The 27999-nt window shown below is 40.8% G+C and overlaps 3 protein-coding genes and 1 long non-coding RNA gene across 4 annotated transcripts; 1 reads left to right on the top strand and 3 right to left on the bottom strand.

Moving 5' to 3' along the window:
• Positions 1-7: 7 nt before the first annotated feature.
• esr1 (estrogen receptor 1) lies at positions 8-11497 on the bottom strand. Its single transcript, XM_058613605.1, has 10 exons — positions 10894-11497; positions 9803-10812; positions 8675-8886; positions 7485-7601; positions 6663-6862; positions 6088-6241; positions 4182-4320; positions 2176-2309; positions 1520-1703; positions 8-863 (listed from the first exon to the last, which is right to left on the bottom strand). Exons 2-10 carry the CDS (start codon positions 10219-10221, stop codon positions 545-547), a joined length of 1878 nt encoding a protein of 625 aa, XP_058469588.1. The 5' UTR covers positions 10222-10812; positions 10894-11497; the 3' UTR covers positions 8-544.
• Positions 11498-12270: 773 nt separating this feature from the next.
• armt1 (acidic residue methyltransferase 1) lies at positions 12271-15309 on the bottom strand. The gene is made up of 5 exons (XM_058613606.1): positions 15004-15309; positions 14643-14748; positions 14320-14561; positions 14043-14208; positions 12271-13908 (listed from the first exon to the last, which is right to left on the bottom strand). The coding sequence occupies exons 1-5, from the start codon at positions 15060-15062 to the stop codon at positions 13138-13140; spliced, it is 1344 nt and encodes a 447-aa protein (XP_058469589.1). The 5' UTR covers positions 15063-15309; the 3' UTR covers positions 12271-13137.
• A 1911-nt stretch (positions 15310-17220) lies between these two features.
• Positions 17221-20417, bottom strand: LOC131444142 (uncharacterized). Its single transcript, XR_009233691.1, has 2 exons — positions 19818-20417; positions 17221-17917 (listed from the first exon to the last, which is right to left on the bottom strand). It is a non-coding gene; the product is annotated as an uncharacterized LOC131444142 (long non-coding RNA).
• Positions 19604-26771, top strand: zbtb2b (zinc finger and BTB domain containing 2b). Its single transcript, XM_058614314.1, has 3 exons — positions 19604-19895; positions 23053-23233; positions 24196-26771. Exons 2-3 carry the CDS (start codon positions 23061-23063, stop codon positions 25601-25603), a joined length of 1581 nt encoding a protein of 526 aa, XP_058470297.1. The 5' UTR covers positions 19604-19895; positions 23053-23060; the 3' UTR covers positions 25604-26771.
• Positions 26772-27999: the final 1228 nt, after the last annotated feature.

Here is a 27999-nt window from a genome sequence, read left to right as displayed (position 1 = left end):
ATTACAATTTCAACAAATACATTCACAATTTTTTATATATATATTTTCTCCCCAGAAACATTTTTAAATGATTGAAATAAGTTATACTTTAATTTTACCCATTTTCTTTTTTTTTTTTAGCTTTAGTGCGGAGTCAAAGACTTTTTTGGTTTGTGAAAGTAAAAATACTGCCCGAAAAGAATTCCCTCAAACTCCAGAGGAAGTGCACTTTGGTTGAGGCAAAGAAAATTAGCTGCTCATCATTTGAAATCACTTTAACAGAAGGAAAAGCCATAACATGAATGAACGCTGGCTGTTTTACTGTAACACAGTTTTAAAAAAAGTAAATCAGTATCACAGATAAAGAAGAAACTGCATCAAAGCTTGTAGATTGTGGTGAATTGGAAACAGTGCAAAGGAGTTTTTCCTTCCTAAACAACTACGACAACAACAACTTAATTCATAAATAATTATCTGATAACACGAATTTCAAACACAAGTGTTAAATCCTTCATCCTGAACTCCACACATCATCCTCATAAATGACATAACCCTGTGTTCGGTCTCATAGGATGTGGGTGCAGTTGGAGTGGGACCCTCCATACTGCAGGACACCTGGACCTGACGCGGCTCTGCTCGGACTCTCATTGCTGCTGCGAGGTCCTGAACTGGAGCCTGCTGAAGATGAGACACCACCACCGCTGCTGTTGTCGTTGTCGTTGTCGTTAGTGGTGGTGGAGGACTCCAAGTCCAACTGGAGCCAGGCCTCAGCTGGTCTTGCTGGCCGGTGAAGACAGTGAGCGTCCAGCATCTCCAGCAGCAGGTCGTACAGTGGCACCTTGTTCTTGCACTTCATGCTGTAGAGATGCTCCATGCCTTTGTTGCTGTGAGGAGCAGAAAGCGGACATTAGGTTTTTAACCCTAATCTACGTTCTTCATCCTTGATAATCTGAAATTGTCTCTATTGACACTGAAAAATATCAAAATATTCACACCAATATTCTGACCACATTTTGTCATCACATTGATTATATGGGACAGACAAAACATACAACTCAAATAGCAAGTACAAGAAGTAAAAGGAAAAAGAAGAGTGAGGGGAGGGGACATGTCTTATTCCAACATAAATGAACTCAGTTTTTTTATTTATTATTCATACTGAAAATGTGTCTTAATAAGCATCTTAAACTTCAGATTAAAGATTAAGATGTTGTTCTGTACTTTTTTAGTGACACCAAATTCCTCAAAAAGACCAGAAAAAAAAAATTATTCCACCTTTATTTTTCTGCTTGTGTGGGCAGGGCAATTGTGCCGTGACCAAAATACAAAAGGCATCACGGCAAACTGCAAACACAACATAATAAACAAAAAAATTAAAATAAATACATAAAATGGATTTAATCTTTAAACTGTTATTTTTAGCAAAAACATTAACATGGAAGTGCCAGATTATCCGTTTGTTCTAAAACGCACATTTACCCCTTTTTAAACTAATTTTTAACATATTAACTTTGTCCTTTCATGATGTTTTTTTTTTTACCTCATGTGTCTGATGTGGGAGAGCAGGAGAAGAAGCTGGGCCTGTCGTCTCCACTGCTGCTGAACAGAGCATCCCGTTTGGCTGATGTGATGTATGAGAGCATCTGTGATGGTTTCCAGCATGTCCTGCACTGCGACCGCGCCGTGGAGGGGCTCCATCGTGCCGGTGCAGAAAGAGAAGGAACCTAAAAGAGGAGGAACAGAAGCTCACTGGGACTTCTCCAACCAATGCACCGTCAGCATGGACTAGTCGACCCACAGATGTGATCATCAAATTACAGATTCAGTTTAAATCTACCATGAACCAATAATGGCAACGTTTATTTGATGAAACATCTGACTCACACGTACATGAAATAAGAGCAGTAGTTGCCACAGTGATCAAATGTTCCTCCAGCTCCAGCAGCTGTGCCACTTGTGTCACTGGTATTTTATTATGCCTTAGAGAATATCTCAAGATCCAAGACAAAAACAAGTCCCTGACCAGTGGCATGTTGTCATGGAAACAGTTATCAGGCATATTGACAATGCAGGGCCTTTTTAAACACTGCTGCTGCCACAGTCAGTGTTTCCAGGCACTCGTTTTCCTCCCAGTTTATCTCACAACAGAGTAAATAGAAATGTGAACCCGGGTGACGTGACGATGTGTTGCCTCACCAGAGTTGAGCAGGACGATAGCTTTGAGGCAGACGAACTCCTCGGGTTTGAGTTTGAGCATGCGGAAGCGGGAGGTGGTGGCCAGCAGCATGTCAAAGATCTCAGCCATGCCCTCGACGCAGTTGCCTTCATTCCTGAAGGAAAGAATAAAAGAAGACGTGGGGAAATATTTTGTTACTTTGTTCACATTAAACCAGGCTGAAGTGACTCTATTTTCTATTCTCTCACTCAGGCTGCTTTCTGCTCATTTACAAAACTCTCAGTGTTAAAAAGCCTTCATATCTACAGTCACTACTCAGTGTTCTAGCAACTTCATTAATCAACTGATGGTTGACATGGTGTAAAAAAAACTTTTTTTTTCTTTTTTGTCGTCACTTTTTTGTATCTGCCTCTCAGCCAGGTCGTCAATGCAGATGAGAATTGGTTCTCAGTTGACTCACCTGGTTAAATAAAAGATTAAAAAAAAAAAAAAAAAAAAATACATTATACTTCTTTTCAAATTGTTATCTTTATAAATGATCTAAATAAATGAGTGGATGTTCCTTCACTTCACTATCTTGTCTCAAAGATCCAATAAACTGTATAAATATGTCCATCGACTGTTATGCTGCCAACAATGTGCCCAACAGATACCTGTTAACATCTGTTAAGTCCATATTTTTGAAATCTAAAGTATGCATGAGCTGAAGACACTCTGTATTGCTTCATGTATATCTTGCCAATAACTCTGTATATTCTTGGCCCTTCACATGATAATGACTTCCTCGCCGGCAACCCACTTGAATGGAAGTCTATGAGAAAATAAGTCTACTTCTCACGCGATTTATAACATCAGTTAACATTCTCCACAGGAGTTAATGGGCTCAATCATTTAGTTTCAGCTGCTTTTCAATAGAATATGAAAACAGATGATAAAGTACAGGACATATGAGTGGACATTAGTGTGATAAACTGTTTGTATCATCCAATAATAGGACCCTATTTTCAGGTGACATTTCCTAAACAGTCAAATCACAAATCTGGAGGTTTTAAAAAAGGAGTTCAGGCGACTTCGTTAGAAGGGCTGAATACAGAAATTCTATTGTCAGGTCTGACCTGTGTTGAATCAGAATTTAACCACGTGGTTTGGTAATGTCATCTTCCCATCTTCAGAGGAAAGAAGACCTGCGACAAAGAAACTCGGCGAAAAAAAGTGGCCACATAAGCGACTAATGGCCTGAATCGCTGCGGCGCTCTATTTGTCGGCACAGTTGAAAAGTGACGGAGAGATGGGTAATATCCAGCGGTTTGAGTGCAAGATAAACTTGGACTGCACAGAGGCAGGGGAATCTGTCAACCCTGACCTGCAGCATTTTAGTTATCATGTCCAATTGGTGAGCACACTCATACGGAGACCAGGGTTTAGAGATAATGCTCGGTAATACACTTTTGAATCAAATGGGGGCCATCAGGCACATCAGACGGTAAAAGCTCTGTCGGTCTCCCTCATCCATCCGTCTCCACCTTTTTACTCTGTGGTGCCTCTCTGGATGCTGAGGTGTGGTCAGTGAACGCGGCTGGAAGTGGAGGTAAGAGGCTGTTCCTGCAAAAGCAGACCACAGCAGTGTTTTGTGTCCCCGTGCATCTGTAATTCTCTCTCCTTTCCCATCATCTCTCCCCCTTTTCCATCATTCCTTGCATTGAGGCTTTGATTAAGTCTCTGTCCTGGGTTTGCCAGTTTAGCGTTGTAATAACGAGGGAGTATTTCAGGTCAGAGAGAGGCGGCTCTTCTCTCCACAGGGAACAGGTAATTAGTCTTTCACTCTGCGATGGATGTGTTGAGATGACACAATGGTGGGCAAGGTGTGAAATGGAAAATCTACAATGCTGATGTATCACTTGTTACATCTTCGAGAGTCGGATGAAGACAGAGAAATAGGCAGGGGAAAAGTAAGGAGAGAAGATGTGGAAAAAAAAGTAAAGAAAGGTGCATGTCACGAAGACATGAGGCAAGTTCTGCTAACTACCTGTCCAGGATGAGGTCCTGTGCGAAGATGAGCTTGCCTGGGCAGTGAATGGACCTCCAGATGAGTCCAATCATAAGCACCTCCAACCAGGAGCTCTCCAGCAGCTGCACCTGGTCATGAAGGGACAGCTGCAGGAAACCTAGAGAAACACACCGAAAAGCATTTTGTCAAAGGACCCATGTCGGAAAGCAAAGAGGAACTACACTTTCGACAGTTTTGAGCAGACGTTCACATCCACTCTTTGACAAACATGCTCTCAAACCAACTCCATCTAACAGATGTCCCTAAACTGTAGTCCCTAAAATAATTTTTTTTTTTTCTTATCAGAGCTAATTATTCAGAGCAGTGGATGTTGACTATAAAATGGTGTGACATATTAACACTCCCAGAGTTTATAGTATTTTCCCAGGCACCTTCATAAAAACAAAAAAATATTTAAGCCTCTGCTTTGAGCCAAAGAACTGATGCTTAAATGAATCCACCTGCAAAGTCTCTGCTCTCATACAAAGCATTATCACTGGCACTCAGCTGTCTCACTTCATATATAATTACACTCAAATCACCTCCATTGTCCCCCCCATGTACGTGTTCAGGACCCTACGCAATTATAACCGTGTTGCCTTTGGCTTTTAGTGACACCTCAAAATCAGGATTTACACACTTAAGAGAGCCTGTGAGTATATGTGTGTGTGTGTGTGTGCGCGTGTTTATATCTTTGTGAGGTGCAAAAAAACGTAAAAACCTACCTTTGTGGGGACATTTTGTCTCAGCCCCCCACAACTTTAAGGGGCTTTTTCAGGGTTAAGCCCTGGTTAGGGGTAGAATTTATTTAGTTTTGATAGGTAAGGTTAGGCTAGGAGACTAGGGAATGCATTATGTCAATGATGTGTCCTCACTGATATAAAAACAAGCGTGTGTTCTTTAAATGTATTACCTCTCTGGGACTTTTTCTGAGCTGAGGAACTGGTTAAGTTTAGGGCTTTAATGTTAGGGTTAAGGAATTAACTCATGATTGTAGGGTTAGGAATAAGGCTCTGTTTAGGGCTGATGGAAGTCAATGCAGAGTCCTTAAAAGGGTGGCTGTGCAAATGTTGAAATGTTGTGTGTGTCTTCCAGGAATTACACACGTTGTGAGGGCCTACATCTGTTTACACAGTCACATTATGGGGACTTGTCTGCTAAGGTGAAGACATGTTTTAAGGTTAGGATTAGGGTTAGACAAGTAGTAGTTATGGTTAAGTTAAGCCTGCAGGAAATGAATGCAAGTCAACATAATGTGACTATGTGTGCGTGTGTGCAAAAGGGTGATGTGTCTTATACTGCATTTATGCTCTGTGGGGTGCCAGCAGATTGGCCAAACAATCCTCTCAAAGCTGATGACTGTAATTACCATCACTGTAATGGCTCTGCATTTGTGTGTGTATGTGTCCAGATGTGCCCCTATGATAAAGGTCACCTGTCACTCTGCTGTTGCTGTTGCCTAAGCAGTCAAACAGAACAGCGGTCGAGGGGCACCACCTTTGTTCCACATTACATCTGTACGGGGGATGTTTGGAAAAGACGGCGTTTCCAGGCTTTTGAAAAATGTCACTGTGCTCCGGTAAACCTGTTCTGCACCTGCCCTCATCTTTCTACGTACAGGACAAGTATTTCTGAATACATCTCCCAAGCAACAGTCGTAATCTGGCTTGAGGCCAAATGCAGAAAACATTTTTCTTTGTTCTTCGCTGTATCATATTTTTTGGTCATGTTAATAATGTTGTTTATTTTCACTTACAGGGCAGAAAACAATTCTTGTTCCAATTATCACAATGACATTGTGACAAATTCATCATCATTTTTGGTCAGGATACTTTCACATTGTGCCATTGCAAACGTTTGTGCTGCTGGATAGATCAAGAAATACCTGGAAGCTTCTTGGCCCAGGCGATCATGTGGACCAGCTCTCTGTCGGCCATGCTGGTGAGCAGCGTCATCATGGTGACCTCTGTGTAAGGGCGACTCAGCTTCTGACGGGAGCACAGAATTGGGGGCTCAGCACCCTGGAGCAGGAGCAGCACCTGGAAAATTGGCAGATAAACACTTGCCAGTTCATTAATACTGAAATATATAAGCAGCAGTGCGTTAAAACTTCTCTAAAATGACTACAAATACCAATACCCAGGCAGGTAAATGGTGAATGTCTGTATTTTTATAATGCTTTTCTATAACCACTCAAAGCTGCAGTACAGTTTTGCCATTCACACCCAGCACATCTATATGTATCTATGTTTTTTTGGTTTTTTTTGTTGGGGTTAAATGTCTTGCCCAGAGATTTATTGAGATATTGACTCGCAGAGCCGGGAATTGAAACCTCAACCTTCCAGTTGAAAGATGACCCACTCTAACACTGAGTCACTGTTACCCCTTAGTCTATAGAATGCCACTCATCCTCTTTTACATCCAAGTGCAAACAAATTTTGTCTCAACATAAATTTTCACCTGGTCAGGTGGCATGCTAGAGACGGATGACCTTCCTCCTCTGCCTCCCACTCTAGTGCTGCTGCCACGTTTCCTCCTGTCCTGGAGAGGCACTGTTTTGTGGTCGGGGTCCTTGGGGTCCTTGGAGGCCTGATCTCGCTCACTAGTCCCAGTCCGACTTTTGTCACGCCTCAGAACGCGGCTGCGGTCCTTGCGCATGCCTTGAGGACACAGCAGAGGTTTAAAACAAAATACAAGATACACAGAGAGACAGAGACACATGCACATGTCCACACATCTGACTTTTCCTTCAGAAGCACATGCATACACATCGACCTTCAAATCCCTTTTTTTGCCATCAAGCTGTGTTGATTAAATTCAGTCTTTGTGAGTGAAGAAGTATGCGAACAAAAATGTGGGTGTGTGCTAATCAGTGGCTGTTCTCCGAGGAAATCATTTCAAGGTCGTGTTAAAGTTACTCTGGAGCTTATCTGCATCCACCAGAACTCTCTTGTTCGTGCCATTCCTCTCTGCCACAATTATGGCAATTAGTGTTTGGATAAAGTTACAAATTGGGAAATAAAATCTTTTATTTGTCAGGTTGGAAAACAAATCACTGAAGTGCATATTGATAATAGTTCTACGCAATAGTTACACTATCCATAAAGAATTGTATAATCACATTTAACTGACATCAACGGATTTGAAACTTTCCAATCATGATAACGTTTTTGTCCGCATCGACCAACAATAACTTAAAAAAAAAAAAATTTATATAAATGAAAAAAAACCAAACTATTTTCTTTCTTTTATCTCTTACATGATGCTGACGCTTCTACTCACCTCCTTTCATCATGCCCACTTCGTAACACTTCCTAAGTCGGCAAGCCTGGCAGCTCTTCCTCCGATTCCTGTCAATAGTACACTGATTGGTTGCTGGGCACATGTAGTCATTGTGACCTGAAATGGGAGAAAATCTATTACTTCAAGCTGCACACTCCAGCTTTCAGTTTCTGACTTAGGTTATTTAGTAGCCGGGGACACTCCATTCCCATTTTAAATTAATCTGAGATGGAGGCATCTTGGCTTTGTCATCGCCATGGAGACTACTGATTTCTTTATGACCAGTCTTTCAATACATTCAAAGCAGCCCATCACAAACATGACTGAGCAGGCAGAGCTTTGATCTGCACACAGAGGCGGTGTGGTGGTGCGGTGGTGCATGGAGGTTGTACACAACAAGTAAAGGCAAACGATTGATGGCGCACAACTGGAAAAACAACAACAACAATTTACAGTATATCTGTTGTCAAAAAGGCTTTCCCTGATTTTATCTGACGTTCACTTCTGCATTTCTTACCCTGAACACAATAATGGTTACAAATTGTACCAAATTATTTTTAACCCGTTTCTCTTAAAACTGAACATTTTGTTTACTCTGCCGATTTTTATGAATGGTCTGTTTTACAGCACTCTGTACTAGGGATGCATGACATGATCGGCACGATATCGGTATCGACAGATATTGGCTCTAAAATGTATTATCGGATATGACTAATGAGTACAACAGTAGACTAAACAGGCCTTTTTTTAGGTTTATGTACTGTATTTGGCTCAATGAAGAAAATGTATATCTACATTTGCTGTGACATGATTATACAAAATATTATGTTAATGTCACTATATGTATACATATAGTGACATGTATACTATATGTATACACATATATACATATATATCTATATACATACATATATATATGTAATTAAGTTCATCATTGTTATTATCATACTAAAGCCTCTTCATTAAGATTTGTGAAATGAGGCTAAATAAATATTGATGACACGTACAGTAGTCAAATCTATTTTTACTCCTCTATCATTTAAAGACAGAAGAGTAAATAAATAATTTGATAGGTGAGAATCTGCAGTTGATTTTTACATGAAATTTAAACCCTTAAACACTGACAAAATAAGTCGAACAGGTGACACATTACTGGTTGACAAACAGCAAAAGCAGACACTCTTCAATACCCTGGATGCTCCTCTTGAAGAAGGCCTTGCAGCCCTCGCAGGACCACACCCCGTAGTGGTACCCAGAGGCATAGTCACTGCACACAGCACAGAAGCGCGTCTCTTTAGCCATCTCAAATCCTTCTGCGGCTCCAGCACCTGACTCCCCCACACTGTATGCCTCGTCACTGATTCCACAGTGATCCTCTCTGGATGCCGACTGCTGACTGGACCTGTAACCAAGGACACATTTCAGCCTGAACCATTTCACATACACTGACATGACGACAACGATAAAGATAATATTAACTATGGTTATCAGTAACCACCGGCTACAGCTGGACGTTTTGTCGAAAAGGCTCTCATTTATTATAAAAAGATATTAGTCAACTATTAAAGTGAATTTTGACATTTACCACACTGACATGTGACAGTGGGTAAGACAAGTGCAGAGTGCTATTTTCCACCTGAGCCAGGAAACAATCTGTACTTTTGTTGTTCTTACGTATTGTTCCTTTTTCAAGGTCCTTGACAAAGTCCTTAATCTCTGGAATTAGCAACCAGGGCAAAGCTTGATCCTTTCTATAGAGATAATGGCAATGCATAAAGCAAGAGATTACATAAACAATGCACTTGTTTAATTTTGTTTATGACTGCATTTCGAGGACTGAACGTTGTGCCACTGGGTTAAAGATATTAAATCTAGTTGGGGAGCAATATTGTGTCCCAGAGCTACTCAACAGAAAACACGAGGGTGTAAACACATTTGGGAAATATATATAAACCAATTAATATAAACAAGCTGGGCTAAAAATAAAAAAATAAACTGTTTATCCTCTTAATGGATCACAATTACAAAATGACACAAAACTGTGTTGTATTGGGAAAAAAAAACTCTGAAGAGTCTCTTTCAATTTGGATTGTCAATAACAGTTATATAATCCCGACATTACAGCACAAACAATACCAAATAAACAATCAAACTCTGGAGATTACACTACCGTCTGTGAAATAGAATCATTTATAAACAATAGCCAAAAAAGTTCAGTTACTGACTAACTAAAAAAAAAAAATCAGAGGAAGGAGTGATTCATATCTTGTGATTCAGTGTATAAGGAGAACTTTGTCTTAAAAACTGTGTTCTCTTACCTGTAGACGGGTGTTGCAGTGGTTTCCAGATAGTGGTGGCTGGGCGGGTGCATGAAGGGGCTGAGTCGGGGGCTGGAGGGCATATACGCATGAGGACTGACAGGCCCACTGCCCAGGGACTGACGACTACCATCATCCAGTGGAGCAGGGTAGAAGCCAGTGTTGGTGTGGCTGTAGAGAGGAGTCTGAGCAGGGGCAGGGGCGGCGTAGTCGTACGTCCCTTCCAAGAAGTCAACGCTGGCTACCCCTCCAGACCCCCGGCTCTCTTCAGGGTACATGTCACTGTGGGAGGCACGCGGTGGAGGTGAGAGACGTGGCGAGGCGAGTGTCTCCAGCTCTGAGAAGGCTGGGCTGGTTCTGGGTCGGTGTACTGGTCCACACGGCTGCCTGTTCTGTGCTGGGCTCTGCCTGAGCAACATCACAGCACAACAGCACTGATAAGCAACATGATTTAGACTTGCTCTCTCATTTGCTGGGAGGGGGAGTGGTGATGAGTGCTGCTCTCCTCCTCTGTCTCCCTTTTCTGTTTTTCTTTTTTTCCTCAATAAAGCCTGTCAGCCAACTTGAAGGGTCCACAATTCTTGCCCTATCTGTCTTGAGCTTCCACCAACCAAGCCAGATAAAGAAAGATTAGGAAAATAGGCGTCCACAAAAGACTCCTCCCAACCTCCTTCACAGAGCCTTTCCTTCTTTTCCTGTACTGTTAGTTATGTGTAGGAGAGAGCCGAGGCTGAGGGGGGAGAAAGGAAGATGGACACAGAAAGTGATCCCCCACTAAAAAATAACTTCCCTTGTCCTCTCCCACAGCATTACAAAAATACCGTCTTCCTGCTTCACCTTTAGCTGCAGTGGATATGTAAATCTAACCACTGAAACAGCTACATTTGTTTCCCTCTGAATATTTATCGTTAATTTAGCCGATAGTCTGCACACTAACAGTATGACGTACGACCAGTCTATTTGTAGCCAGTTTCTCGAATACACCTGAGACTCAGTCGTAAATCGAATTACTGTGGAAATGAGAAACATGACAATGTTTTAGACAACAGGGGCAAAAAGAAAGACAAAATCCTAGTATGATATATTCTCACCTCTTACAGGTACATGTGCCTCCTCATAGCCGGTGTGAAAGACTGGGACTGTTTTGACTCCTCTCTCTCTGCTTGGCTCTCATCACTTTGACTCCGAGACATCTAACTGGGCTCATTGGACACAACGGGAACAGTGGAAAGGTTAAAAATAAGGATAAACAAATTAAAGAAGCAGCCAAATCAATAACTATGGTGTGTTTAAGTGCCAGGTCACCATAACACAGCAAACAGAGCAGGAGGTCAAATCACATTCTGTCAGTCAATAATTACCAAATGAACGGATTGCTGCTCATCTTAACTATGCACGAGCATGATTTTACTTTTGTAGCAAAGTACAGAAATAAAAAACATAGTTAAAATAAGCATATTACAACAAAATCTCTGTTTTTATATTTATAGTATAAAAGTAGATTTGGGATTTTCAAGGATTCTGTTAGTCCTTGCAATCATTTCTGGACCTGGCATCAAGATAAAAAACAACCTTGTGCCCTGAAACACTCAAACTAATAAAACCAAATTAAATGGTGTTTACAAGAAATGTAAATAAAAAAAATGTATTGTAAACATAAATATTTAAAGCATAACTCTGTAAATCAGACTATAAATCAGTTCAAATAATAGAAATCCCCAAAAATGTGACACTTAAAATATCCTCATATAATATTGTTAGCTAAGAAACTTAGTAAATACAACCATAAAGAACTACTGATGACCAACGGAGTAAAAACCTCACCATTTGGCACAGAGGCTTCTTTTTCCTGTCTCTGTACAACATCTTACTTGAGTAAACAACCCAATTTTCAGGACATGTCAGGTCAAGTGGAAAACAAGTAGCTCTGATGATGATACACATACACATATATATATATATATATATAATTATTTTGCATTTCCCATGTGAAAAGTCAAACGAAGGAGCTGTTACATTAGGACACGGGACTACTTTGGCAAATGTAGCTTTAGACTTTACTTAAATCACTCAAGACAATGCTTCTTATGGCAAGACACAAGCTAACGGCAGACTAAATGGTGTTTTACCAGCTGAGATGGGATTGTACCACACAGGTTGCAGCATTTGCAGCTATTTTTCTAGGTCCCACTTGACCTTTAGTATACAAAAAAGTCAGCAGGAAACAACCGTCATTAAATTTTAGAAAAAGATCAGTTGGTTCACAATATGTATGCACAGAACGTAAATAGAACCATGCAGTTGCACTTCGTTGTTTTACACTAATAAACGGGGATAAATGACATTGGAGTCCTATTTGAGGCTACGCGCTACAAGATACCAACAGAAAATAATGCTATAAAATAGCCATTACAGCACTTTCATTTCCCATTTCTCGTGCTTTTCAAATACAACAGCTGGGAACGATGACCAGTCATTGCAGTTCTTTATTACAAACTCATTGATGAACGTGATATGATTTCTCCCAGCAGCAGCGCTGAGGAGAAACCATTTTACATTAGCTCTGAAGTACTGACATTGAGCATGAAGACTTACAGTAGATGATGCAAAGGTGTTCATAGAAATCCACTTTAATCTGTGAAGGTTTGGGCTTCCATTTTACACCCAACCAGTACATTTCATCACAGTTATTATCACACAGCCCCCATTAACAGTACATCCGACTTTAAAACATTGTTGTGCGCTGTTATGATCTGCGTTAAGTGACTCGATGACTCTGTTCAGACCTGGTATCAACACCTGAACAGAATATGATCTTTAAAAAAAAGCATCCTGGATGCATCTCCTCTGGCGTCTCTAATGCGTCCTCCTGAGGACAGAATGTGCACAGGATGCACTGTGTAGTTTCAGATCTGTACTTCTGATCTAACAAGTGGTTATATCACTCAGGACATATTCAATATCAGTTCTGAACAGAGTCCACATAGCAGGCTGCATGTTTGGCGCATGCATACAAATGACACAGTTCACAACCTGAGCTGAATCAAAATTAAATGACTATATATTACATGAATTGCCACTCATCGACTTGCATGCACAAACTTTGCCACAGCTGTTCTACAACAGTGAGTTGTAGCATTTTATGTATAAGCTGATAATACATCCATATTTTCATTTCTGTATCAAACATGAACAAGTGCTAACTGATGATGGCAAACAAAAACATAACTTAACAAACTCCTATTACTTCATGTTCTTATGGCTTAAAAGTACCTCCTGCTAATTACACTTCTTACTATGGTGTGTTTACTTCCAGTGCAATCCTGTTGTCATTCCTACTGTTCTGACTTTGGGCTGTGGAACTGGATGACAGCATACTTGCCATTAGTCATCCAATCTGGATCTTGGGTGGTAAGCTTCTCCCCTTGGCCTGGCTGCAGACCAACCTGAATATTAGCCTTGAGAGTCCTTAGGCTACAAAGTGGTGCAGGCCCAAAACCTCGCAGTGCAGTATCAAAGCTCACTGTGTAGTCCCAGTACCTGTCTCCAGTCAGCTTCCTGTAGTTCAGATCACCTTTAAACAACACCAAGTCTGCCCCCTGCAGGCGCGTATACAAATCAGAAGCATCAGCAGCCATGTCACAGAACTCATGGGGCTGTGTCCAGAAAGGATGGTCGTGATAGGACCACACACCTTCTTTCATGTAGCTCTTCCACTGGAAACCCCTCTTAGACATCCACTTGTGATTGGCTGCCATGGTCTGCTGGATGGTCCAATGAAAATCCTTCACCGTCACATCAGAGACAAACCACGGGAAGGATTTGCCGTGAAAATGGATCTCCCGAGCGAGGCCGGAGGAAACCAGGAAATCTGCTAACACCAAGTCACTGACTAACTCAAAGCCAGCATTGTCCAGTACAATGTCCACTCTGACTCCTGACTGTCCCGGCCTCTGGGCAGCGATGAGAGTTGACCACACCATGTTAGAGTTATCCACTAAGATGAAGGGTTGTAGGCTGCTCAGGGAATCTAATGGACTGGTCTTCTGTGAGTTCTCTTGACCAGCAGAGATAGACAGGTCACATTTGTTCCCCCACAAAGAAACCTAGAAGAGTAAATGAATGAACATTAAAAACACTTTGACGCAGTGAGGAAATAAACTTCAAACTGACTGCTTAGAATTAATACAATAGTAAATATAGTCTGCAGATATACAGATCAATAGATAGAGATACTGACCAGCAGTAATGTGTTGAAGTTGTCAAGCAGCTGACTCCTAGAAAGCTGCTCCATGCTCGTGTTGATTTCCTCCAAGTGAGTACACAAGGCCATTACAGCTTGCTGTGACTCAAAAAAGCTCTGAGTCTTTCCCTCGTTAAAGACATCGAAGTCACGGATGGGAGGACTGCAAACATAAACACATATAGCAACATATTGCATGATCAAAATGCATGTACTCAAAAAAGGAGGACATAAAGCAGTAGCAGTTCCCAATAAAGATGTAAACTCATCTCACTTGAGCCAGACAGCCTCCTGTATCCTTCGGTACATGTAACACTCCACGTAAAGCCATGCCGACTTGAACCAGCTGACAGACCCCTGATCCCCCTGCAGTCCCTGGTGTCTCTGCATGTACTGGTTCCAAGTCTCTGTATCTTTGAGGTCGTCTGTCAGTGCAAGTAGTGGCTTATCAGTCTGCACCTCATTCCTCAGCTTGGAAAGGAGAGATATTGTTTGCTTCTCTGCCTGGATTCCCTCCTGTGGGGAGCATTATCAAGTGTTTAAATGAAGCCAGTGTATTTGAACTGAACAAGTGTGCAACTCAAAAATAAGACTTACCTCTCCATATTCTTCAAAGAACGTTTTTTTGGTGCGATGAATTGTGTCTATGACTTTAGTCAAGATGATGGGTAATCTGTCTCTTATGGTCAAATAAGCGAATGACCTGTAGAGACACGACGTGAGGATTAACGTTACACAGACAATATGATGCTGCAGCAAATGAATGCACTGGGAGGCTTTAAAAATATCCACGCTACAATTATGCAACCTGAGCCTGTTAGCATAAGCTAATGCTACGTGTTGTGATTCTGCTTGAAGGCGACAGTCATAACGTTGACTAGACTTTTTAATACAACCGTACGTTTAAACATAGTATGTATCGTGTTGACAATGTTGCTTAAAATGACTGTCAACTTACCCAACCACTTTAGCTGAGAGTGGAGAAGGAACACCGTTCATAGTTAGATCGGCCGCCATAGTTTCAGCAGTGGGAGAAGATTCAAACTCAAACTTTATCGATAACAAATTCCAGGACAATGACAAATTTTGTTCATCCACTACTTCGGCTGACTCGGCGTGAAACGTGTATTAAACGTTTATGGACATGACGCAGCAAAGCACATTATATTTGACCCGACGTCCTCACTTTCTTGTTACAAATTATATTGCATTATTTTCCTGCTTCCCTACAGAATTTGGTTTCTTCACCGTGGTTTAATTTAGGAAACAATACTACCATCTAGCGGTTCAAGTGTAAGCTGCAGCGTTGTCACATGGTTGCTCCTCATCTCAGCAGTCTCAGTCCCTAAAGATTACACTTTAAAAATACGCATTTAGACGTTGTTAGCGTGTGCATCTTCGTGTTACTGGATTTCTTGACAATGTGGACTTTGAGAGGTGAACTGATACCTTGCGCAAATGCAACTACGTTGTTGTTGCAGAACTCACAGCATCCCTCGTTGTCCAGGGCAATGGTCGCCATGGAGACATTATTTATAGGTCAACCCTTGAACACCCCCACCTCCACATTATTAAGGCCTTCTGGCGGGAAAACGAGAAGGTGGGTCGAGTATGAATTTTGTGAAGGAAAACATCTTAATTTATTTATTTATTTTGAACATAGAAAACATGAACACAAATTAACAAATAAGTAAAAATAAATGTAAAACTGAATACAGTCATACAGTAATGAGTGCTGTTATAAGATGTTTAGGCTACATTCACATTACGAGCCACATTGTTCAATTCAGAATTGATACAGAATCAGATTTGACAGTTCACATTCATCATAACTACAAATATCTTGCATCTGACTTTCAGATGAACATTGTTTGGATTTGCTGCAATGCCAATAATAATAATAATAATAATAATAATATGTAAATGGCACATGGCCACATACCAGACATATGTCCAATCTATTCAGATTTTGCAAACACAGATCTGAATCACACATGAGTTTCTTGGATATGAGTTACCTCAGTGTGGAATTGAAGTCTGAATAAGGTGTAGGCTTACATACACTCACCTGATACTTTATTAGGTACACTTTTTAACTGCTTGTTAACTAAATAAATGTCTATGTTTAAGTGACTGACTGTGGCATGGTTGAGTATTTGGACTGTGGGAGGAAGCTGAAGAACATCTGAGAGACTCCATGCACACATGAGTAGAACATGCAAACTCCACATAGCAAAGCTCTAGGTCAAACTGGGATCCAAAGTGGTGACCTTTTTTCTTGTTTGGCAACAATGCTAGGCACTGCTCCACCGTGCATCCCTGAGGTTAAGGAGGATTTTCTAAAAAATCTGGGAGAAAATGACTTGTTGATGCCCAAGGTCAGAGGAGAATGTCAAGACTGGTTCATGGTGATGATAATAACCACTCTTAGCAAGCGAGGAATGCAGAACACACAACATACTGACCCTTGAATCTGGGCTTCAATATCCCACACTGTCACTTTATTAGGTACACATCATTATTAAAGTAGCTGGTGTTTCATGTTTACATAATGTATTAATCCAATTATTCATTCATCAGAATATGCCTATTCCAGTTGGGGAAATGAGAAAATGTTGATCACATTTGGACAGTTGTCATAATCGGGTTAATATCGGATTATCGCTGTCCTCAATGTCAGTAATAAACCTCATCGACAAATTTAGCACATGGAGGCAAAGTTTACGGTGTAAGAGACCCGGGACAAACTCTACTCATGTGACCAATCGGTTGGTTCCAGCCACGGTCGTGGCAACAAACACGGCGGGACAGATATCATATCAGTTAATTCTGGTGGTGTTATTTTCAATCCCTCAGATCAGCCGCCGTCTCTATGGTAACACGGCTTTTGTCAGGATGTGGGGTCCTTGGGAGTGGGAGTCCAGCTGCGTCCACCTCCGGTGTTCATCCAACGCCGCCGGCCTCCCATCCCCCCGCCGGGGCCCCATCCTGCATGGCCGGATCTGTTTTTCTAAAACCGAGAAAGGAATGACTCACCACTCCGGTTTCAAAACAGGCCGTGAACACTGTGGCGGTTAACGATTAGAGGCCCTGTTTAAACAGGTGTTTGGGCTCACCACGCATTCTTCTCGCGTGTTTTTTTTGTTTTTGTTTTTTTTTTGGTGAGTAAACTCGCCTGAAATTGTGCACTGACGTCAGGACCGAACCAATTTCACGTGGACGTTGCAGTTGATTTTGAATATGATGCATTATTGCAGCTAGGGAAAAATCTCAGCGGGCATTTGTGGCAGGGCAGTCATGTGAAAGTCTCGACTGTGTCTCCTTTGAAAAAGCTGTTCACATAAAAGGAAATAAAGACTGAGATTGAGAGAACATGAAAGACACATGAATTAATGTTAGAGCATCATTAAACAAATAAGATATATGTTGTTGGTTTAATGAGGAGAAACAATGAACCAGTGTGGTTAACAGTTTATCTGCTTCTCTAAAAAATTTAAAGAACCCTGCTGTGGGTTCTTTAAAAATGCAAACAAGTCTTGGTTTGCTTTGTTAACATCTGCTTTTGCTCTGCCCCACTGTTGTGTTTGTAGATTAGAAGTAGGTGTGAAATTTTGGTGAAGCATTCTGTTCTCCTACATTGGATTTTTATTAACCAACTGATTTCAGGACAGGTTTAGATCTGTTGTTGGTTGACAGCACAGAGACTTGTCCCTGTGTCCTGTTTGGTAAACATTTCTGTCCCCTCCCTTGTCTTCCCTCTTCTTTTTACAGACTTTCCGCCTTTCTGTCTCTGCCTGGTTGTTGTCAGAGAGCTACGACTTGCTTAGTCTCGTCCTCCTGTGGACTCCCTGTCCTTAGGCTGAAATACAACTCTGCAGTGAAAAAAAAGGTGTTTACACTAGGACAACATCCAACCACTCATTGATGACAACAACTGATGACATAATATTGATGTGACTCCAAAGTGCATTTGTGAAAATCAATTTCCAAGACTTCCCCTCCTTCCTGTTACTGCTAAGTCCTTATGTTCAAAGATGAGTTTCCCTTAGAGATTTTTGTTTGTCAGTTTCCAGCTTTTTTCTTAACAGGCGAGATTTTGCTGCAATCCCAAAGTAACAGCTGTAACTTGGCTCATTAAGGCTGAACAAAAAGCACGGCTGATTGATTCTTAAACACAGAAGCAATGGGCTTCACAAAATTGTGTTTGTGGTTGGTGTGACTTGGTTGTTAAAGGTTATTCAATGGGGTTCTTGATACTGTTTATAGCTGGTGATTTGTGCAGGTCTGGTATGCAGGCAGGGAACACGGTGGTATTGATTACAGTAGCTCATTTTGAGTAAAAGTCTGTGTTCCTGTTGGAATTTGTTCCTATCTCGACCTCTGTTTTTGGAAATGAGTCTGACTTTATGAATCCAAACTGTCGTAGAAAACAGATGACACACATAAACTCAAATGTTTATCTTTTAAGGCTTACTACTGTATGTGTGTGGTTTTCACATAGGAAATTACACAAAACTAGTCTTAAAGATCAATAAAATTAAAATGCATATATGTATTTCTAATGAACATAGGTATTCAAAATTAAAATTGTGATTGTTGATTTCCTTGTCGCCTTTGCAATGTCACAATGTATTTTATATTTCATGTAAAACACACTGAATTGCCTTGCTTTTAAACAGCACATTTTCTCATATTGTGGTATTTTATTTTCTAGAGCATAATTCTCATCTCTTATGTAAACACAAAGGGAAAACACATTTCATGACAACCTATACAACCCGAGATAGTTTATACTGTACAATCTACTCTACGTATAAGGTAGGGTAAATGGAGAACAATGTTTTTAACAGCTGTATAGTCAATAAAATAGTGCATGTCAATATAAACCAGAAACCAGAAAATATTCACATTTAAGAATCTGAAAAATCTGAAAACTTGTTTTATTTCTTTAAAAAAAACACTCAAACCGATTATCAAAATAGTTGACGATAAATTAAGTAATCGATTAACCGAATAATTGTTCTAGCTCTTTAACTGTGGTCTGTCTATTTCAGAAGGCATATACTATTTTGTTTCTTCATTGGCACTTTTGCAATTTGTGATGGTGTCTTTCACATTCCAATTGAAGCACTTTGAAATTACCTTAATGTTGATATTTCCCCATAAATAAATTTGCATTGCCAAGCAATAAACGAAAACGTGAAGACAATGCCTACCTTGTTGTAGCTACTGCGTTATTAGTATTTTATGAATTAAAAAAAAAATGTATATTTGTATCTCTAAATTACAATTATTGTTTTAATACTTGCGTAATTCAAGCTAATAATATTTTTTTATGTAAGCATATAGCTAAACAAAATATAGTTAAAACTAAATATTGGGGTTTAATAACTAATGTGCTTGAATAAAGGCAGTGACAACAGTTTACAAATGTGTCTTTCACGGCTGAGAGAGACGAGAATGAGCCAACACTCACAGTGAGAAACAGTCAGAGAGACTGTTGTGTTCACCGGCTGTCATAAAACTGTTAGTGTCACCACGGCGGTTACACAGTGCGGGAAACTGACGTTAACTCAACCGCCCTTTGCTCAACGGATTTCTTTTTCTTTTTTTTTTTTTTACAACGGTTGCTTTTCAGCTGCTTTTGACCCACAGTCAGTCAAGTCATGTGATTGTAACGTAAAACCCCTAACCGGAAAACACCGACGGACGACCCTCTCCGCCGCCAACGAATGCTGCGTTTGCAGGGAAATAGTACAAGCTGCTACGAACCCAGAGAGGACGGACGGTCGGACCGAGTCCCCCGGTAACAAACAAACAACGGCGACACTCGGGTTAAGCGGAGAGCAGGTACGGATCTTTTTCACACACACACTCTGCCTCGCATTCACTTGTGTATTTCGGCTTCTTATATGCGCTTTGGGTTACTGTAATTGTCACGGGTAAGTTAAAAGGAACGCGTTTGTGTGACCAGCCCCATCCCCCCCGCGTCTCTCGCTCGCCTTCCCTCGCGCCTGTGTGTGTTGTGTGCGCGCGCCCGCGTGTCAGTTTTTTTTCCCCTCACGCTAGCAGCAGTAGCAACCGACGGAGAGTCGGTTCAGGCGCGCTCTCTCCACTGCCCCCCGAACAACATGCTAGATATTAGCTGATGTTTTCTGTCCGCGTTATCGAACAGCGGTGTTCAGAAAGCATGACGTTTACCTCCCACCACATGTTTGACCCACAGGCGTTTTTATGGTGAATAACAGAAAATCTCACCGCGGAAGTAGCTGTTCCACGTGTCTACATTTAGGGCGGTGCTTAATGGTTGCAAACAAGTTTAATGTTGATTAACACATGGTACTGTGGCTAATTTACTGGGTCACGTGAATTCAAAAATGGCCGATTTATGGTTTGTTGTTTTTAAGATTTTAGTTTGTAATGTGAAGTGTCACATCCAACCAGTGAACACAATAACAAGACTCTGCTACCGCCACAAAACATGTACCTTATGGCAGGGGCGTTGGTAGAAATATTGGGTCCCGTGAAAGAATATCATTCTGCCCACACACCTACACATATTCATTTTTAATTAACAACTCAAAGTTAACTCATTTGTAGGCTCTACTGTAGTCATAGGTAGGGCTGAAACAATTACTCGATTATAACAAAGATATTGATAAAACTAGGGATGGGACAATACCCCTTTTTTGTATCCCATACCAATATCACAAACCTCAAGTATCTACAGATGCCAATATTAGTTTGATACAGTCATTTTAGACCATTTATGAACTATGAAGCTGTTAACAACACATTTGTGTATGATATCCGAACCAGTAATTCAGTGATTTTGACCAGTATTGTACCGATACCGATATTGACCAATACCTATTCCCATCCCTAGTTAAAACTGAATCATTTTTGATTTGTGGACAAAACAAGACATTTGAGAACATCGTCATTTCCAGATTTGAAAAACAGTGGTGAACATTTTTCAACAGTGTCAGACATTTTATGGACCAAATGATAATTGATTCGAGAGAATAATCAACAGATTATTATGAAAATAATAGTTAGTTGCAGCCATAGTCATATAGCATATACAAGTAGTGGATGTAGTAATTTGATACGTGGGATGACTTGAAACAGGAAGTAATGTACAAATCTTGAGGCTTCAAATCTTGAGTTCAGATTCTCCACTAGGTTTTGTTAAGCAGTAGAATTCACCTCTGACATTTTTCTTGGATGCTGCTTGTCTTTTAATCCCTACTCCCAACCTTGCTCTGCTGGTGCTATGTTGCTGTTGTTCTGCTCACTTCAGTATGGTTTGAACTGTTTAGTGTGAATCTGGCTCGCGTTCCCACTGTGAGAGGTGTAGGCTGGATGGTGATAGCTGCGTCATCTGCATAAAGAGTGTGCCACAGACCAGCATGACACATGCGTGTGGGTTACTAATAAGTAGAAGAGAAGAAACTGACACATTTAATTAAAAAACACATCTAAGGGCCTTGCATCCCCTCTCTGTTGTATTGCATGGTTAAAAAAAGGCATAATTCTTCTTTTTCCAATTTCATTACTGTTGTCCAATCAATAGACTTCAGTGTGTTTAGCTCCACCATTTAGTTGCCGTACAGATGTGCTAGTTGCCAAAAAAGTGGGAAGACACTCAACTCAATTTTTGACAATCAAAATGCAAATAATTGAAACCAACTTTACTACAAGTAAATGTTCACCAATAGGCTACATTATAAAGAGAAAAAAGCAATATATGTACCTTATAAACTGCAGTGTGAGTGTGCAGTGACGTGACCCATAGCGGGTGGGTTTTGTAAAAAAAAAAAAAAAAGTTCCTACTATTGTTTTACCTTTCTTACCTAAGATGTTAAATGCAAGTCTTTTTTTCCTGCAGAGCCAGCACCTTCGCACTCTGACCTCTTTGATGAAATACACGTGTAGGAACACCTTTTGTGTTTTTAAACAGCACATGTTTGCAGATAATGCAGATCGCCAATCTATCAGGGCGCAACTAGCTGATTTAATATTCATCGTCTTGTCTTCATACATTTCTTTGCTTGTGTGGGTTGGAGAAAGTATTTTTAGTAAAATGACATTGACCCTCCTGAGATTCACCCGGACTCTTTCCATTCTCTGGACGGGGATAGAACCAGTTCTGCCTTAGGAATGTGTGCCGACACCCATAACAATGATCATGTGATGGCCTAAAGTCCTCGTAGTCCTCTAGTGACCTTTGAGGTCAACAACACCCATTTCATTACTCTTCAGAATGGAGCTCCTTAACGTTGAGATCCAATGTAGAAGGTTTGGGTGCCATCAGAGGTAGTGTTCCCCCCCCCCCAAAGTTTTTCAGTCCATAGACAAACCCTGCAGAAGTAATAAACTGTGCTTCAATGTAGATTTGGTTTTCAGGGTCTCTCACTGACATTTGCTGACCACCCACTATGACTATTCTTCTGTAATAATCACAAATAAACAGTATTTATTGCATATTACATTTTGTAGACTAAGAGTAGGAATTACAAGTTTTCTTCTGGAAATTGTAACTAAAGAGACGAGAGCGGTTTAAAATTATAAAGGGTAGTTAGTACAAGAAGCTGCCTGAACATTGCAGTTGTCATTTATTTACGTAAAATAAATGCTCTTCTGAGGTCGCATGGAACATGGAATTGGAATCACGTTAAATAATTCACAAATAACTTGATTTAAGTCAACACTTCCATAGCAAAACATGTCCGAATGCTAATTATTCTAATACAATGAACACAACCAATCCAAAATTATTTTTTTCAGAGCACTGCTAATTGGCATAAACATCTGCGAGGTTCTATGTAGACAAATCGTCTCCAGTGTCTTGTAATGATTCTTCACTGTTGTGTAGAGTTGAGGGTTTACAAGGTTGTTAGATCGCCCCTGTCAGCCTGACTCTTTGTGGTCACAATAAACTCTGGTCTCCTTCCAGACAGGAAACTCATTGCTGCTTGTGTGTATCTGTGTGTTTTTTGTGCAGGTTGAAGAATGGAGTTGGCCAACCATGGTCTTATCCTGCTGCAGCAGCTTAACGCTCAGAGGGAGTTTGGCTTCCTGTGCGACTGCACTGTGGCCATAGGAGATGTCTTCTTCAAAGCCCACAAAGCCGTCCTCGCTGCCTTCTCCAACTACTTCAGGATGCTGTTCATTCACCAGGACAGGTACAGGAGGAATGTAGCAAAAGCAGATGCACTCCTATGTGTTCACATCAGAAGCTTTAACAACAACATTCTGATGTCTGTAAAACTAATACATCATATCTAGAAATAACATAGACTCATGTCACCTGAAGACTGTAATGTAATCTTTTCAGTATGATGACCCACAACTAATGTAATTATTCAAACAGTGAAGCAGCTTGAGTTGACAAATAGAGGGTCATTAAGGTGAAAACACATGTTTTCCATGACAATGTGAGATTGTTCCCTCACAGAGTTCATGAATAAGAACTGATTTATTCATGTGTAAAGCCAGTTACTTCATTGCATGTTCTTCACACAGGCTGCAGCCTTACCACACGCTGTTTTAATTTGCAAGCTGTGTTGTCAGAATGAAATCATTCTATTTTGCAAATCTGTGGCAAAACATTTAAACAACAATGCATAAACATGACGTTGACTCTGACCTTTTGTTATATTGATATGGAAGAAAATTATATCACGATATGTATATATTATTATATAATTGTCTACATAACACTACACACACACTAGGTACTGTTGGCATGTATGGGCTGCTGTAAACAAGAAGCAGATTTCCTCCTCTGCAGTGGTTTGCTTGGTTTCATAAAGTACAACTGATGAGAAACAAACAATAGGAAAAATCAAACAAAAACCAAAAAAGGCTACGAAACTGATACTGAAAGTCGACAGTCGAGTTGTAACCGATAAGAGCCAATCAGGAAGTGAATGTAGGTTATCAGTGTAATTGTTTCGACAGGTCTCTATTTCTGCCCGTCCAGACTAAAAAGCTGCCCTGGATTTCTCACACAAAAATAGAGAATAAGAATTGAGGAGTAATAATTTCTTTGTTTTATCTTCTTTATTTTTCCAGTGAGCCCTGAGATAATATACAACAATATCTAGCATTTTCAGTCACTAACTATAACACGTTTTCTTTTCAGTGACTGTGTGCGCCTGAAGGCCTCTGACATACAGCCAGACATCTTCAGCTACCTTCTCAACCTGATGTACACAGGCAAACTTGCGCCACAGCTGATCGACCCCACACGACTGGAGCAGGGGGTCAGATTCCTGCATGCCTACCCACTCCTGCAGGAGGCCAGCCAGTCTGTGTATTCACATCGCGACCACAGCATCAACCTTTCCACCTCCCTTTATGGTATCCAGATCTCTGACCAACAGGTGGCACTGTCGGCCAGACTCGCCACTCGGCGGCAGCTCTCCTCGCCCTTTGATGCTGAGCCACTCCTCTCGGAGAGGAAGCATCTATCCCCGCCTGCCGTTACCGACTACTCAAACTCGTCTCCTTCCAAGCTTGCTTCCTCACCCACAGACATGGAGGCCTCGACCAGTGGCACTAAGGCCACAGCTGAGGAGGGCAGAGCCGACCTGCTGAGTACAGTTGGCTCCTCAGTCAATGCCATTCTCCATGTGAAGCCCAGCATCATGAAGAGGAGTGCGTCCTTTAGGAAGCATTATTCCTGTCATCTGTGCAGTAGCAGATTCACCCAGAGATCCCTGCTGAGAGAGCACCTCCTGCAGCACAGCCAGGCAATTCTGCAGCTCTCGTCTGAGCCCAGGCACACGCTGTCGCCTGCCCTGACTGCAGAAAACAGCATGATGGAGGTGGAGGGAGCCCTTAAGGGAAACAAAGCAAGCGTTTCGGCTTTCACGACCGCAGTCGAGATAATCAGTGACAGCGAGCAAACGCCTGTTTCAGGTACCAACTCAGACTCTCCTCCAGCAGAGGTGTCCACATCCAACTGGGGGGTGGGGGGTTTAAGTTCTCAGGCAGACACGCCACCGCCGTCGGACATTGCGGACATCGACAACCTGGAGAGTGCTGACTTGGACCGGGAAGTGAAGCGGCGCAAGTATGAATGCTCCACCTGTGGCCGCAAGTTCATTCAGAAGAGCCACTGGCGCGAACACATGTACATCCACACAGGGAAGCCCTTTAAATGCAGTGCTTGTGGCAAGAGCTTCTGCCGCGCCAACCAGGCCGCCCGTCACGTGTGCCTGAACCAGGGAGTCGACGCCTACACCATGGTTGACCGACAGAGCATGGAGCTGTGCACCGCGGGAGATGACAGTAGCCAGATGGAGGCCATGTTCATGGGCTCGACGAAGCCTTACAAGTGTAACATTTGTGCAACCACCTTCTCCAGCCCCAATGAGGTGATCAAACACCTGTGCTTCACCCAAGGAGGGTTAGTGGGACTGCAGGGAAACCTGGGGGCAGGGATGCTGCTCCAACGTGAAGAGCTTTCCAAAGATGAAGGCTCTGATTTGTCCAACTCTGGAACCCCATTAGAACCCATCAAGACTGAAGAGATTCTTGTAGAGTAGTGCCAAAACTGTGTTTCTGTTTTTTTTCAACATGTTTATCTTCTAAATTAAGGTTAATGTGTAAGCTAAAGCTAGTCAGGGTATGTATGTTGGAAGTTTAAATCTACTTTTTTTGTTTTGTTAAGTACAGTATTTTATGACAAAAAATGTTCAAAAATGTTTTAAAACATTTATAACCCAAGTTCACAGGAGTTCAAACCAACATCATTTTGAAAATAAAATAAAAATTATCACGTGGCTCAAAGTTAAAATAAGTTGCCGTGAGGGAGAAGACATGACTTTTCCATTGTTTCATCTCATTTAATTGTCTGCCTACATTAGTAGTAGACAGTCACATATCCGTCTGTACCATGTTTTCTGCTTGAGAGCCGATATTGTGGTGTGTTGGTCTTGATACAAAAGGAAGAGGAAGCTGAGACACTTCCGGAGGAGACAGCATGTTGTGAGATGAGTTAGCTGTGAGTGGGTTTTAGGAGAAAGAAGTGAAAGCTGAAAAAAAAGCTCTTTAGCTGCTGAGAAGAGTTGTTTTTCCACAGCCGTGAATTAGAGGCTGATTCTCCACAATAGGTATAGATTATAATTCCAGCCTAAAGCACACTGAATATTTAGGACTGAGACAATCTGTGCTCTTTGTTTTGAGCTGTTGAATATGCAGGGTTGCATATTTGTCTTGTCTTTGTCTTGGAGACGTATTTTAATCACAATAACATCTGCCTCTGCAACCATTTGGATGTTTTAATTCCGTGTCTTGTTGAACCATGGGTGGGTAGACACTAGAAATGAGGCATGTCACAAGCAAACGTGTCACTGTGTTCTAACTTTTAATTTTTTAATTTCCACTTGCGTCGTAACCCGTCGGTTGTTCAAAACCTGCCTCGATCTGTGAGGTTGTCCTGTACGTCACTTCCTGTGGTAATTCACTTCTCTTAACAGCCATTCAAATTGTTTTAAATGCTTTTCTAATTTTATATACAGTACTATATTTACAAAGAATACATTATATTGCAAAAGTGTACATATATATATTAGTAGAGAAATAGCTTTGAAAATAATGAAACATTTGGTTTGATAAAACTGTATGTATTAGGGATGGGCATGATAAATTTATCTTCAATGTTTCCTGATGCAAAATCAAATCAAAGCTCGATTTATCTTTTTTTGTTTCATTTCTAAAAAGTTTCACAATCGACATCTTCTCTTCCCACTGCCAAAGTTACTCACGTCCTTACTCATTTTGTATCAAGGGAAAATGTATCAGTATGAGACTGATGATATTGTAAATCTACTGACATTTACATATATATGTGTTCTTTAACTGTCCTGGTTAGATTTTGGTTTCAAAAATGAATTTTAAAGAAAAACACTGCAGATGAAGATGGTGTTTGACCATTTTGCCGATCATTTAAGGGTTGTTTTTTTTTTATTTGTTTTTAGGAAAGATTAACAGGATGATACATTTTGAGGTAACATGAATACTTTATGTACTGATGGATGGAAAGTTCTAGATACACGTCTAATAAATGTGAATACAGAAAATGATAAGGTAGTTGTATAATTTGTCATAGCTACTGTGATAATGCACCTCCGGTAATATTTTAACAATACCAGCAAAATTGGATTCTTCCGTGATAACCTGCTATTTAAATGCATTTAGACACCTGCTATAGCACGACATGAATATGATTCTGTTATATTAGGATAACATGGTGTAGAATGTGATTTTTCTTATTCTTTAATGTGTTGTTATTCCCGTTTTAAGGATTTACTGCAAAACAGTTAAAATAACAGTTTTGTTGAACTTGCTCTTTTAGGGGTCTCTCCAACTTGTAAAGTCTAATAATTTACAATTTGGATTCTAGCTAGCTGAGTTATTTAGTAACCCACAGTAAAGCATAATTATGTGAATTGTTTGAATCGAGTCTGTTTAATTTGTTGGCCTGTTTTCATTTGTAATTGTTGTTTTGTTTTTTTTAAATGCCCATCCCTAGTTCATTCATTATGACTGAACTGTCCTGTTTTCTGTTTTTTTTTTTTTTATATATTTTTACCCAGGCATGTTTTACATCCTTGTGAGGAGAATGAGGTCCAGCTTATGGTTTTTGTTTGTTTGTTTGTTTGTTTTACTTTCAACTTGCAATGAATACATATTGAAAAGCAATTGTTGCCTTGCTGCAATGAGCCCAGTGTTTGGCTAGAGGGAGCTGTGTCTCTTTCTGTCCGCTCAGGTCTGAGGTGAAGGGAAATCTCTGTGGTTGCCAATTACACATCCCATCTTTGCTGTGTTTTTTTAATAGTCCCTCACAGTTTGGTTCTCATAATAACCTGTCTGAATCTAATCGTACAGTTGTGTTTATTAAATAACAAGGAAAAATAAATCCAGTACTACTGACACTCGT

Source organism: Solea solea, chromosome 17 (assembly GCF_958295425.1).
Source record: "Solea solea chromosome 17, fSolSol10.1, whole genome shotgun sequence".
In the NCBI taxonomy this organism is placed as follows: domain Eukaryota; kingdom Metazoa; phylum Chordata; class Actinopteri; order Pleuronectiformes; family Soleidae; genus Solea; species Solea solea.
This window is presented reverse-complemented; position numbering and strand designations above follow the sequence as displayed.

What these genes read in the sequence shown, in the direction of transcription:
- esr1 (XM_058613605.1), bottom strand. Translation starts at nt 10,221, where the DNA reads ATGTTGCTCAGGCAGAGCCCAGCACAGAACAGGCAGCCGTGTGGACCA. An exon ending in ACTGCAACACCCGTCTACAG is followed by an intron (nt 8,887 to 9,802) that starts GTAAGAGAACAC and finishes CCTTGGTTACAG; the next exon opens with GTCCAGTCAGCAGTCGGCAT. An exon ending in TATCGTCCTGCTCAACTCTG is followed by an intron (nt 1,704 to 2,175) that starts GTGAGGCAACAC and finishes CTCCTCTTTTAG; the next exon opens with GTTCCTTCTCTTTCTGCACC.
- armt1 (XM_058613606.1), bottom strand. Translation starts at nt 15,062, where the DNA reads ATGGCGGCCGATCTAACTATGAACGGTGTTCCTTCTCCACTCTCAGCT. An exon ending in TCTTTGAAGAATATGGAGAG is followed by an intron (nt 14,562 to 14,642) that starts GTAAGTCTTATT and finishes TGCTCCCCACAG; the next exon opens with GAGGGAATCCAGGCAGAGAA. An exon ending in ACTTCAACACATTACTGCTG is followed by an intron (nt 13,909 to 14,042) that starts GTCAGTATCTCT and finishes TTACTCTTCTAG; the next exon opens with GTTTCTTTGTGGGGGAACAA.
- zbtb2b (XM_058614314.1), top strand. Translation starts at nt 23,061, where the DNA reads ATGGAGTTGGCCAACCATGGTCTTATCCTGCTGCAGCAGCTTAACGCT. An exon ending in CTGTTCATTCACCAGGACAG is followed by an intron (nt 23,234 to 24,195) that starts GTACAGGAGGAA and finishes TTTTCTTTTCAG; the next exon opens with TGACTGTGTGCGCCTGAAGG.